Source organism: Polypterus senegalus, chromosome 18, assembly GCF_016835505.1.
Source record: "Polypterus senegalus isolate Bchr_013 chromosome 18, ASM1683550v1, whole genome shotgun sequence".
Lineage (NCBI taxonomy): Eukaryota > Metazoa > Chordata > Cladistia > Polypteriformes > Polypteridae > Polypterus > Polypterus senegalus.
This window is the reverse complement of record NC_053171.1, coordinates 42,511,682-42,526,376: the sequence shown is the minus strand read 5'-3', so window position 1 is coordinate 42,526,376 and position 14,695 is coordinate 42,511,682. Positions and strand designations below refer to the sequence as shown.

General features: G+C 38.5%; 1 protein-coding gene across 1 annotated transcript in view; it reads right to left on the bottom strand.

Moving 5' to 3' along the window:
* The window catches only part of LOC120518965 (protein phosphatase 1 regulatory subunit 36), a 35,154-nt gene extending 27,622 nt beyond the window's left edge, over positions 1-7,532 (bottom strand). Inside the window, exons 1-4 of the mRNA XM_039742008.1 lie at positions 7,493-7,532; positions 3,686-3,849; positions 1,931-1,995; positions 45-134 (exon numbers count right to left, since the gene is read on the bottom strand). Coding sequence (XP_039597942.1) covers positions 45-134; positions 1,931-1,995; positions 3,686-3,721 — 191 coding nt within the window. The 5' untranslated portion in view covers positions 3,722-3,849; positions 7,493-7,532. The remainder of the gene's footprint in view (positions 1-44; positions 135-1,930; positions 1,996-3,685; positions 3,850-7,492) is intronic.
* Between the last annotated feature and the right edge of the window lie 7,163 nt (positions 7,533-14,695).

Genomic DNA, 14,695 nt, shown 5'->3' with positions numbered 1-14,695 from the left:
AATACATCAAAATAAAGCAAATACAAGCTGGAAATGTTGTTTACCTGTCTGAATGCTTGCTGCCAAAGTCCTGAAAATTGATAGTTTTGTTGCTCTTCTTTCTTTTATCTTTAGATTCTACTGATGAGCTGAAACTACAAATGTGCCAATCTGTTAATAGGAAAATTTTGATAATGATAGATAGATAGATAGATAGATAGATAGATAGATAGATAGATAGATACTTTATTAATCCCAAGGGGAAATTCATATGTTGCTTTAAGAACATGTAGGTATCAGATATGACTTGGAAATTAAAAAATAAATAAATCTTTGCAATCAGGAACATTTCAAAAGAGCTCATTCTTATATTTTGATTGAAACCAAGACAGCAGTTTCTACTTTTGAGACACTTTTAACAGCTAGACTCTAAATATTCAATGTAAGATGTTGAACCAGCAATCCTTCCATTTTCACAGCCTTTGTTTTCCTTTGTCATATTTTTATGCATCTATTTTATGTTCCTGTTCCTCCACTTCAGTGTTACAGGGGACATCAGCATTTAGTGGAAGTCAGAGACCCTTTCAGGACAGATGTACACGTATATATTCACACCCCACTCAGTCACACTGGTGGTTTTTTTCCCCATAGGGTCACCACTGAGCCTAAACTGCATGTCTATGTCTGTGGGAGGAAAATACAGAACCAGAAGACGAACCCACAGAAACCCTAGGAGAATGAGTGTCGTCCACACCGACAGGGACTGGGCCAGGCTCTGGAGCTGTGAGGAAGCAGTGCTCAGCATGTAGCATTCGCCATGGTTTACCCAGGGTCCAGTCACTGGTTTTAGTTTCCTTTCTTTTTTTTTTTTTGTTTATGTAATATTTTTTTGTGAACTCCTATTAGTTCAGTTATCCTGCCACAAAGAAGCAAAACAAATTGCTGTAGGTCACCATGAAACCCCCACAAAAGGTGATATCTGCCCTTATTTTAGGTCTGAGCCCAATGGCCTTCACACACCCCAGGCAGCCAATCCCAGAACTCAAGAAGCAGACTTCAGGCCTTCTGTAAAGTGCAAAGTCACAAAATATTACGTTATGAAGAGAAGGAAAACTTTAAAACCCTTTAATCCAAACAAAACAAAGCAAATTACTTATATTTGAAGATTTATTCAAAACAATTGAATAAAACAAGAAAAACTAAGGCAGAAACATAATAGTGCAAACAGACAGCAAACAGTGTGCGGGGCCTAAAGCTGAATGACCCCGGTTATGTCAAACACTGTTACCGGTATGTGTGGACTGTATAAACTTGTGCACGAATTTAATAAAAATAATGTTAACATACACCGGATTTTCTCATTACAGTATTTAGCTAAATTTTTGCAAGATAACAAGCGGACATTATCAAAATATAACTGGAGAATATAACTTGACAACTGCAGTGGGTTGGCACCCTGCTCAGGATTGGTTCCTGCCTTGTGCCCTGTGTTGGCTGGGATTGGCTCCAGCAGACCCCCGTGACCCTGTATTCAGATTCAGCGGGTTAGAAAATGGATGGATGGATAACTTGACAAATCTGCTCAAATGGGACACGTGGACCTCAAAAGCGGAGGCCCCTTAGGCACAGGGCCTGGGGCAGATGAGTGAAAGTGACAGTTTTAAATTCAAGCCATATTTCATGTTGCTCTTGGAGAAATGTTATGGACAAAATAAAATAAATAAATGGCATTTTGTGACACATGTATTTATTTATGTTCTCATTTGATGTTCTTTTTTGTTATTGTCACATTTCACAGTACTTTTATTTATTTACGTATTAATTTATTTAATTGATTTTATCTGAACTGTTCCACCATACTTCTGTAGTTCACATGATTTTACTTTCAAACAGATTACATTTTTCTTTATGCTGCAATTTACTTTTTTACATTGTAAAATGTTATAATTACCTAAAGAATTCCAGAGAGCGTGTATCTTCATTCCAGTTCCAGCGTCCAGGAACGACTGGTCCAATCTTTTATTTCAATAGAAGCACAAATATAACGCATTATAACAAGATAATAATGTTTAAAATAACATTTATTATTACATAAAAAATAATTTAAATTAATTTAAAACTAATCTGGCATGCTTGTACACTGAAGAAAAGGAAAATCTCAGAAGAAATATCAGTGTCACCTTTATTTTTGTTTTACAAAGATGTTAGTGATCTTGGCACACAGAGAGCAGCAAGAGATACTGAAGTCTCCACTCTCCAGACTTGACCTTAGGTTTGGTAATTCAGAACTACTGACAGAGTGGACTAATGGTGGAGTGGTCAGCGCGGCGTCTCTGTCTCTGTGTGCAGCTTGCCTGCTCATTTTATGTCTCTTTTCATTTGTTTTTCTACAGGGTTCCAGTTTTCTCTCACATTCTAAAGATGTGTGTTAGGGTAATAAGGAACTTTAAATTCTGGTGGGCCCTCTGGACACCTCTACTGAAATAGGTACAGCAGGTTCAGAAAAACGACACATGTATGGATAGGGCTGGACAAATAGAGAGCCCATTTATTATTCGTATTAAACTCAATCAGGGCCGTATATCTATTTCATCCCTAAGCTTGTTGCCCATCACATTTTTCTTATCTTTATAATAAGACAACAGGCTCCCTCTTCTATTACAGCCAATATAGATAGCTATGTCAGCTGCAACCTGCCTGCCATTTTAAAAGAATACCTTGTAAATCATGAAGAAAATGACTTATTATTAAAAAGGTTTTGTTCAAGAAAAGAATAATGAAGCAGCTCATCACCAGTTCATTTGTGTTCAGCTACACTTTTCACTTTAATCAAATTTAGTGACTTGGTGGGCGACATTTTGGAAGCATGACCATGCGTTGATGATTCATCTGCGATATATTTTATGGTCCACCGGAGGTTTATTTACTGCAGGAATACTGCAGTGTTTTCTTCCCGTATTTACTGTTCAATGTTGTCAACTGACCATATCTCAGATTTTATATTAATGGACTTGTCACAAATTGTTTAATCACGTAGAAATGTCCCTGCCTGACTATGTGTTTAATCTAATTTTAGTTCCATTAATAAACATCATCTAATTTGTATTAGGTTTGTTGCAGTGTTCTGAATACCCTATACAAAATAAAGTTAAACTGAACTGAATATTATGTCATGAGGTACTGATGCACGGGTAATTTTTTTATTATTATTATTATTAAATACATGGTTAAATAAGTATTATTTATGCTATAATGTATTGCAGGTCCAAAGAAACGTGTCCAGAATTTAGAACTGCGGGGTAAGCTCGTCTCAGGCACTGCTTATCATTGCCATCAACCGAGACGTGGGCTGAAGGATCACGATGACTACCTTTAAATAATCGATTATTTAGCTTATTTAATTTAGGTGAATTGTTTACTTCATAGTCTTTTAATAAATGCTACTTAACTACTGCACGTCATGGGCTGTATTAAAAGGTAAGGCAAGATCGTGAGGCCAAAATAACTCAGCCCCGTTAAGCCCCATGTTAGCCTATAAAACACAAGGGAATAATTAGAAGTCATCCGTCTGAACGAGAACCACCATTCACATTGACGGAATTCACCTACAGCTACTGTGACCCCAAAAAGTAATTTGAAACTGGACTGGATACATTAATTTAAATTATGAAGGGCTAGAGAGGCATTCTCGCAGCGATGAACTCACCATGTCTAGGGGTGCGCTAGTGACTTCATTAGCCATTTGCAAAAACTTTGCGCTTCTTCCTTGCAGTCGCGCTTCGATAGACGCCTCTTCGTATCCAGGCAACGCACTCGGACTGTGACGTCAGCGGAACGAGAAACTCGGACGAGAGGGCACAACTTCAACGACTGTAATAAGAAAGAGGACATCAGTAGCGAAGAGTCGTGAGATAGAAGACGTGGTGGAGTTCCGGTTATTTAAAACTGCCGATCATTAAAAGTCCAAACTGTCCTGCAGGAAAAATCACTCTCGTACAAATCATTTTGACAGGTCAGATCACACTTTACTGGGTTGTGTGTTTCCTCATTGAACAATTCCTCCACAAGCAACCATTTCATTTAGGAAATGGTTCTTTGTATATTTAATTAGATCTTTGGGCTTTGAAATTATTCTAAAAAAAATGGACAAAACAGAAATCATTAATGTATGTCGGCTACCTAGTAGTTTACTGACAGATCAAGAAAACCTTAATTTGGTCCGTGTTACTGCAGTCAGAGTCCTTTTAAAATCAGAAACCCACTGGTATGTCACATATCTGTTATCATATTTTTATGATTATTTATGAAGCCTGTTATGGATCTAAATAAATAAAGGAACTTTCATGTGGATGGTTGTTTTGGGAGCCAAACATAGTTCAATTAAGTCATCACCCTGCAAGAACTACGTTGCTGCCTTTATTTGTAAGAGTGAGTTTACTCAAAAATAATGACTCATTTGTAGCAGGTATTCAATTATTTCTGTGGTCACATAGTTGTAGCTTTCAAATTGAGGCCAAAAACCTTTATTTGCAATGGGAGCAGAAGGGAACCTGATCCTCACCAGTACTGTCCAAACCTGACACAATGTGACTGCCTCCCTTTTTGTTAAAGTCAAGAAGGATATGTAGGGACATTACTGTGGTGGCAGAATAGATGAGGAGATCTCTGTGTCTGTGGAGATCAAACGGGACGGCTTTAAAAAATATGTTGTTTATCATCAGTGGAAGTTTAGGTGACTACACAGAAACATTAAGCATAGTCTAAAAAAGCATGTTACCTTTTGTGTATTAAATCATTTTAGTTGAATGTCAAGATAAGAAGCTGCTGAAATTCCTTGGGTAATGGGACCCAAAACCCCCCACCCCCTTAGGTACTGACTAGCATACACTGATTCCATTGACCTGCTGGGATCTCGAGAAAACACAGAAATCTTTAATTAATAGTAATCTACCTAGCAGGACCCAACAGATTGAGAAAATCTGAACATGGACTGTGTGCTGCAGTAAGCATCCTTTTAAAATCACAGACTCATTGGTATTTCACAAATCTGTTATCAGCTGGTTATTTATTGAGCAAGAAAATGGATCTAAATAAATCAAGGTTTTTTCTAGAACCTTCATGTAGATGGCTCTTATGGAAACCAAAAAACGGTTCACTAATGGCATCAATCTGGAGAATCCCTTTGGTACTTTAATTTACTTAAATACCGGGAAAACAGTTTATACAGTTTAAGCTTTTCTGTACATGCAGAGCTCATTCACGTCTTTATTGTCTAAAAAGCCTTACCAATGTTGTCCCTGCAACAGAGAGCACACAATACTTCATTTCCTTCCATATCCAGTAATAAACATTATGATAATTGACAACAATGAGAAGTCACCACCTAAGACAAAGTGATCCCAAAATCCCAGTAATGCAAAGACCTGCAAAGGATGAATGAATGGGACATCAAATAAACATAAGAGAAGAATACAAAGATAAGGAAAAGAAGGAGAGAAAAACTTTAAGAGACAGGAGAAAAGTACCTCAGAGGGTGCAGGAAGGAGAGCTCAGCACGAGACAAGTACCCTCGATATGGATGTGCAGAGCAGATGAATGGCAGACCTAAAGGCAGGAGGTAGGGAGGGAGAGTGAACAAAAGTGTCGTCACTGAGAGCGGCAAGATTCAAAGGAAAAAGATAGGGTCCTTCTGACATTGACAAATGAATGTCTCTTCTCCAGGTCACACTCAGAATTATCCTTGACTTTTAAGACTGATGTAACATGTTTTAAAAATGTTGAAATGTTTAAACACTTTTTAGATTTACAATACAAGATCATATTTTTCAAAAACAAGTCAATGTCCACCCCTACCTGCTTAAAGCAAATGTTTGAGCCAGGCTGTGACAGAAGACGTCCATTCACATAAATGACAAACATGTAACATGACATTGTTAAAGGATGTGTTCTATCTGGGCCTGGTCATGAACATTTTCATTATATTGTATATGTAGTTTGTTTTCGTTTCTGATAGTGTAAATGGAAAGGGCATTGACATATGACTGTTTTGCACTTTCTAATGTTTGCATGAAATGTATTTATTACTATATATATATATATATAGAGAGAGAGAGAGAGATAGAGAGAGAGATTACACTGTGACCAAAAAGCCATTCCTCTGAGGTGAAAATTAAATCAAACAACATGCCTACACACAAAAACATAAGGATTGGGGCGCAGAAAAATCGCTGTGAGGTGTACTGGGCGGATGAGTCAAAATATGAACAGAAGGGCAGTTTGTCCACTAAATGGCTGGATAACAGTACATGTATGAATGAATATCTGCAGCCAACTGTGAAGCCCACTGGAGGGTCCCTGCAGGCTGGTGGCTGCATTACTGCAAACAGAGCTGATGATCTGGTTAAAGATGATGGCTCTGTCACTGCTGTGAAATCCAGGCAGATTCTTATCCATAATGAATTACCATCATTGAGGCGTGCGATTGGTGATGACCCCAAACACATGGCCAAATCATAAAAACTGTCATCAGTAAAAAGAGGATGACAGATGATAATGGCTGTCATCAACCTCTAAAAAGAAGATCATTGAGCCTATCTAAGATTACAAGTAAAAGTGAAGTGAAACTGTGGAGCAAGTGAACAAGAGGCTTGGAACAACTGGCCATGTGAGGGCCTTCAGAAACTGCATAACAGTGGAACTAAGAGAATTGGCAAAGGGTGGTAGCACCAAATATGTTTACTGCATTTTTTCAGGACTGCCTGAAATTTTTGCAATTTGTATTATATGTACATATAGTATATACAAATATACTGCATGTTATATTATATACACATATAGTATATTTGAGATAGATAGATAGATAGATAGATAGATAGATACTTTATTAATCCCAAGGGGAAATTCACATACAGCAGCAGCACACTGATAAAAATAAACAATATTAAATTAAAGAATGATAAAAATGCAGGTAAAAGAGACAATAACTTTGTATAATGTTAACTTTTGTATGTTAACTAATGTATATTTTCATACAATATAACATATATGCTTTGATGCATGCGTATCTGGGAGTCCCCAGATAGCTCAACTGAGGTAAGCAATACCATTCTGGGACGAGAGGGGGCACTGTCACTAACAGTACCCTGTCCTTTCTCCACAACCCAGAGAAGATGCCCAGTCAGAGCATTCTTTTCCAACTGGGACATCTGGAACAATACCCTCCTCCCCCTCCCCCAGCCTCATATAAAGCGATGGCACAAAATCGTGGTGTCTTTTTGCAGACCTGGATCTGAGAGCACTAAGAGCAAGAGACACATACGAGAGAAAGGGACTGTGTGACCGACCTTAAGTCAGTGCCTTTTCAGTTGTGTGTTTAAGTACCTGTTTTTATCCTTTAATTTTTGTTCAATTAAACTGGATTACCAGGGTGGTACCCCAACACTTCTTCCTGCTGCCAGCTACTGTATTTATTTATTTTTAAGAAAAGCTCAATGAAGGTGACACACGTGCATACCTGGTGAGCTGAAAGTCAGCATCCAATAAGTTTTCAAGCTTCTATTATAGATGAGTCTCCTGAGAACAGAGAAATGACAGGGTAAGTAGGAAGATTTTTTTTTTTCTGTTCACTTTATAAAGCAGAACGTCCATCTGTTCATTCACATTTAAAACCTGGTTGAATCGGCCAAATGTAGCTTGGAGATAAAGGTGATATATACATAAAAGTATTACTATTATTACAAAGAGTACAGTACAAGAAGTACACTGACATTGGGGTGCTTTATATTTTCCAATCAATAATAATCCAATGTCACTGCCATTTTGCTCCCATTGGATACCGGCAATGCCATCTCGCACCAGCCTCCGCTGAAGGACCTGAAGTGACTCAAGCCAATAGACTCCAGCTGCGGACGGAGCTCCAGAGCTCTACTTCGACTCAAGATGCTTCGCTACATTTGCGTCGGGTTTATCGAAGTAACCACAAGAGGGCGCTAAAGGTACGTTGAACTACAAGAAGACTTTTTGAGGCACACCAGTTTTTCTTCCTCCTCACCCTGACAGTACAATTGCTTATCTAAACGTCTGCTTACAGCTGTGCTAGGGGGAAAATCTGTTAACGAATTGTTTATTTTGCAGTAGGAAATGACATTTGTGAGGAATTTAAAATAAAATGTTTTAAAGTCCGTAAAACTGATTTACTCTGTTTGTACTATTTACAAAAATTTCCAGACCCCCCCATATAACTACCCCTCCTCTCGCATGATAAATGAATACGTGAACAATAAATTAAGCAAATTAATATTTTAATGCTGAAATTCTATGAGTTCAGGCTCTGTAAAGCTAATTGCAACAACTCGAGAGATGTTTAATAAAAATATTACGTTTTTTGTTTAAAATTTTTGAATACTGACTTTTGGCAGTTAGAACTAATGTACAGTATGCAATATATCCACTAATGCACGCGACCTTACTTTCTACTGTTAGCATTAGTATGGTCGGTCACCCGTTACCGTTACTTGTTGGCCTATTACGTTTATCAGTGAGTGACACAGTGCTTGGCGCTGCCTGGTGCACTTCCTTCCTGTGTCTTTGCGAATTGGTTTCTTGGTACCCTGGCTTTCCTTCCATATTCCAAAAATTAAGATAACCGGGGACTGTCAGCTAACGCTGACTGCATATTGGGCGTGTTTTGGAATAGTCCGGCGTCCCATCCAGGACAGGTTCTTTAATTCCAGCCAACACCAGCAGAAAGGCTCCGCCCACGACACCCTGAAACGAAACACGTGTTTCATAAAGTTGTATAAAAAGATAGATAGATAGACTCCACTTGATTAAAATACTTATAAAATGGAGGATGAACATCACATCCATGCAATACACACATGCATATAGCAGACCAGGAAACACGTTTTGCACAGCAGGCAGGTAGCATTACTGGGCTGAGGTACCAGATATTTAGGATTTTGATTTTGAATGAATGAATGAATACCTTTATTGCCACTGCACATTTCTTGCACAACACAATTTGCAGTGCAGTCCCTAGAATGTGCATATATTTAGACAACCAAAATTCATCACAATTTGTACCAGAATTTGCACACAAGCTATAAGTTAAAAACTTTACACTAAGACATATAAGAAATACTGGCTATGAATACAAGAAGTTGAACAAAGAGGTACGAAGACAGTGTCAAAAAGCAAAAGAGAAATTCTACATGGAGCAATGTGAAGAACAGGAGAGTCTTGAACAAAAGATCCCACAGCGTATCCATAACAAGGTATGATAGTTGGACAACACAAAGTGATCGTGGGATGTATAGAAGCAAAAGATGGTTCAGTCATCATGGATCAAGAAGAAATGCTGCAACGATGGAAAGAGTGTATTACAGACCTATCCGATGATAATCATGGTGACAGACCAAAAATAAAGAAGACAGGCGGTTGTCCGATATTGGAGGATGAGGTAAAGAAGGCTTTGGATAGTATGGCAAAAAGGAAGGCAGCTGGAGCAGATGGGATAGTCACTGAAATGTTGACAGCACTTGATGAGTTTGGTATTAAATGTATTAGTCAGTCGGCAAATAAGATTTACGAGGAAGGTTATTTTCCAAAAAGAGATGTGTAAATCTATATTCATTGCTATTCCAAAGAAACCAGGTGTGATTGAATATGAGCTACATTGACCTATTAGACTCATGAGTCATCTAACCAAAGTGATACTTAAGGTGTTATTAAACAGGCTGTGTGGAAGAACAATTGGTTAGGTGTCAGAAGAGCAATATGATTTTAGGCCAAATAAAACAACAAGAAATACAATTTTTGTTCACAGGATGGTAGCAGAAAGATATTTATGTATGTTTGATAGATTATGTGAAAACATTTGATTGAGTGAGGCATAAGCCATTAATTGAAATGCTTGAATCTATTCATGTGGACAGACTAAGACTTGGAATTATTAAAGAATTTCTATTGGGATCAGGATGCTGTTATTAGTTAAATGGACTTATTAGTGAGTATAAAAAAGTGAAGAGAGGAACAAGAAAAGATTTTGTCTGTCTCCTTATCATTTTTCATTATATATGCGTAAATGATCATATCAGAGAGCTTGAAGGGATAAAGGTTGGTGGCGTGAATATAAACAATTTGCAGCATGCAGATGATACAGTGCTGTTATCTAATGAAGAACAAAAACTGTGGTAGTAGAAGAAAGTGATAAGAAGCAGACCCGCACCTGGGGGGGGACAACCATGACACTTGTCAGGGGCCCAAGCTAGATAGGGGCCCGTCCTTTTTTTCGAAAATAAGTGGCGTTTTAAAATATACGCAAACACGAAAGGGGCCCGAACTCTGTCAGCTGCCTGGGGCCCAGAATTTTCTAGGTGCGGGCCTGTAAGAAGGGTCTGGAAAGAAATCTTATGTGCTGGTATTCTCAAAAAAAAAGATATAGTCCTACCTGTAAAAGTCTTTTGTGAAAGGTGGATCAGTTTATATATCTGAGTAGTATGTTGACAGCTGACATGAGAACAGACCAGGAGATACAGTGCCGAATTGCCATAGCTAAGAGTTCTTTCAAAAAGAAGGAGCAGGTTTTGTTTTCAAAAAGCGTGTCCCTAACTACTCGACAACGAATATTGAAATGTTATGTTTGGTCAGCTTTACTGTATGGTTGTGAGAGTTGGACAATTAGCAAAGCTATTGAGGTACGATTATAAAGTGGAAATATGGATGTCAGAAGGATGATGAAAATATCATGGACTATAAAAAGACTACAAATGTAGAGGTTTTGCACAGAGCTGGAATGACTTGAGAACTGTTACATGTGATTTTAAAAAGACAAATTTAATTTGTTGGCCATTGGTTGCAAAAAGAAAAATTGGAGGAACTAGTATTGACCGGAAGGATCAATGGTAAACGGGCAAGGGGTTGTCAATGTATTAACATCTCTTGGCAGGCTACAACGAGTAACTGGAATGAAGGCACTCAACATATTGAGGAAACTTAAATACAGAAATGACAAAGAATGAATACAAGAAATACGATTCTGAGCTGAACTGGAGTGCAGTTCAGTAATGTCTCTAGGACAAAAAATGTTTTTGAGCTTTAAAGTGTGAGTCTTTAGGGTCCTATAGTGCCTACCTGATGGTAGCAAGTAAAAAAGGTGATGGCAGGAGTGAGATGTATCCCTCAGATGTTGCTAGCTCTGCGGAGGCAGCAAGTCTTGAAGATATCCTCCAGTGAGGGCAGAGGAAGTCCAATAATCTTTTGAGCTGTATTAATAACTCTCTGTAATGGCCTCCTGTCTGCTGCTGTGCAGTTGGCATATCACTCTGTAATACAGTATGTCAAAACATTCTTCTTCTTAAGTTTCCTTAAATAATATAATGTTGTCTCAGTGCTGATGCTGATACAGTATATCTTGTGTTACTAAATTGTGTTTGTGAATTTCCCCTTGGGATACTATCTATCTATCTATCTATCTATCTATCTATCTATCTATCTATCTATCTATCTATCTATCTATCTATCTATCTATCTATCTATCTATCCATCCATCCATCCATCCATCCATCCATCCATCCATCTATCATCTATATCTCTATCTATCTATCTATCTATCTATCTATCTATCTATCTATCTATCTAAAATCAGGCCACATGTTTGTGCTGAGAAGGCTATGAAGGTCTACTGGCCCACTTGCAGCCATTTAGACTTATAGGAAGGTGCACTTGAGTAGCAGACAGCAGTGAGAATGGCAGATTTGAAATATGGTACCTTGTCTTAGTGCTAATGCTTTTCATATCTCCACAAGTTCCTCCAATATTATCAGTATTGGTTTCTTGGTGGCTCCAGCTTTCCCAATTCCTGAAGTGTACAAACATGACAATGATATTAAACTATATATAATTATGAATTCATTATTACAAATATGCCAGGGACTGAGGTGTTTGACTGTAAAAACACAAAATTACCAACTCAGTCATCATCAATAACTGTGTGACCTGAGCGAACCATTTGACGTGCTAGTAGACACTTTGTAGTATCGGTGACACAGCTGTATTTATATTTGTGATATGTACTTTGAAAACTCTAGCACATCTTGTGTTAGTTATCTAACCTGCCTATATTCTAATTGTGGGACCTTAAATAATATATTCTTCAAGTTCTAGTTACCAGAGAGATCCAGAAGTAACTACTAAACTCTTCATCTACCTTAATAAAAGGTTGTTTGTGTGTCTGTCTGTGTGTCTGACCAGTTGCTATGTCTCTGTCATTCATAAAGATTGCACATCAGAACATTTGTCATAATAAAATGCATTGCATTTGTCTTTCGAACAGATGGAGCATCACAAAAATTAACGCTGCTTTTACAAATCCTATACCAAATGGCATGTAAGACAAACATTGCACATGCATTGCACAACAAATATTAACTCTGAGGCCTGCACTGATTACCCCAGCTAGTGGGAGTGCATCTGGAGTACAGTAGGCAGATTTGATTATCAAGAAAAACATAGCAGCACTTGAAGCTGTGCAGAGGAGATCACCCAGGAGCATTCCAGGCCTTAAGGACATGTCCCACTCTTGACAGGTTTAGAAAATTTAACCTGCTTAAGCTTGAGCAGAGGAAACTCTGGGGGATATAATATAGGTCTTCAAAATTCTCAAAGGCATTGATAAAGTAAATCCATAAGAATTCTTTCAACTAAACAATGATCTACATTTTCAAGGACAAGTAAGTGCAACTCAAAGAGTTGTGGGAATCTGGAACAAACTACTGAGACATGTCATTGAAGCAGAAACCTTGACAACCTTTAAGAAAAATCTGGATGAGCCATTGGGACAGCTTAGTTATTAGCTAAACAAATGGGCTTGAAGGCCTCCTCACATATGTCAAATATCTTAAGTTCTTATGTTCATACATGGCACACCCCTTATAGATGCTGTTGCTTTACCTCTGGTGTCCCCAGACAACCCAGCACTCTTTATCTTCAGATTTGGTATTGTATATTTGGTTTACATAGAGCAACTTAAAAAGTTAGGGACCATTATAGCAGCATTATTAAAATATTATTGTGAAAGGGGTGCATTGTATAACAGAACTATTTGCAAACTGTTTTTTTTTTTAATCCAGACATTTTCATGTTGGTCTCACTATGGGTCAAATATAAAATACAAGTTAATGCCTAAATCTGAAGTGCAAAGGCTCAAGAATGCATGTGGCCTGGGGCCTCAAGTGAATGTTTTGTTTTGAGGGACAGAAGAAAACAATCTGGCATGTAGTAAAGCTTTTCCTGATCTGTACTCCCTGAGAAAATAATATTCCATTGTCTACTGTCCTTTCCACTGTTTCTCTTTCATCCCAGTTTTACCAGTTGAACAACAGACTGCTTGTCATGTCACTGAGGCAGGACCGGTACTTCAGGGCCAAGAAAAAGCACATATGAGGGAAAATGGCTTACAGTCTCTTCTTTCTGGACTGAAACTGATCATATTTTCATGTCATTGGTTAAACTTTCAGCTTAATCTTATCATTCTGTAAGTTTTTACTGCTTCAGGGTCAATTCCCCCCAAGACCATCTAGAGGGCAGTTACAGAGCGGGATACACATGTCACGCTCATGGCCTTCTCATTTCCCACTGTCCTTTCCCCCTGCATTGTTCTTTAGGAAGATGTGTGAAGCCCATTGCCTCTCTAGGGCCTACTTTGGTCATGTCACAAGGAGTGCTAGTGAGGTTCAAAGCTGGCTCATTTGGGCTGGGGCATAGGCACCCCCCTCCCTCCTTCCTCTAATCTCATTTGCCAACTGTGTCAGTCAGTCAATCCAGTACACTGGTTTTGCTTCAATGTGACTGGTGTAAATTAGATGCTGGCTAATACAGTAAAGATCTTTTGACTGATTAGTTACATACTATTTATCCTCAAATTATAAAAAAGCCTGACAAATGGAAAGATAACTGCTAAGTACAGACACACCAGCATACATCTCAATGGAAAGCCACATGATATCTGTACAGACCAAACTGAAATACCAAAGGGTCTATGCATTGAATGAATAAAGTTGTTAAACCAAACAATGTGAGAACATTGTGACGAGAACAGTCCATTCAGCCCAACAGAGCTCATCAATTCTACCCTCATAGTTCCTCCTAAATAACATCAAATTAAGATGTGCACATCCCAAAACTCCTACTGTCTGCCCCACTACTTGGTAACTTAGTCCAATTGTCTATGGTTCTCTGGGAGAGAGAGGTTGTGATTTTCCAGGTGCCCGCAGCTATGGACATCTTCAGTTTCCTAGGACATTGATAGTCATAACCAAGGAGTGACTAGGGCAAGTTTGGCCACAACAAGTTCTAAACTGCAAAGTGCAATACACCACTTTATTGAAACAAAGCAATGTTCAAAACTAAAGTGCAGTGCATTCCAAAATCTTCACCAATAAACTGTCCATAAAAATAGCGCAGTGCGGAAGATAAAGACCCACCAAGTCTGAATTGGCTCTCTTCTGTCTAGACACTATGTTTTTCTACCTCTGTCTCATCTATCCTGCTCACCCTTCAGTGCTTAACAGCAGGGTTGAGAGACCAGCAAACATGGTCTGCTGTTTGGCTTTGGTCCCAGGCACTTTCACTGGAATTAGCTGGGACCCACCAAACCTGGCTCTCTTGTCCTGCCACCTCCATCAGTCACCACAGGTCTCTGGAATCCTCAACCTCT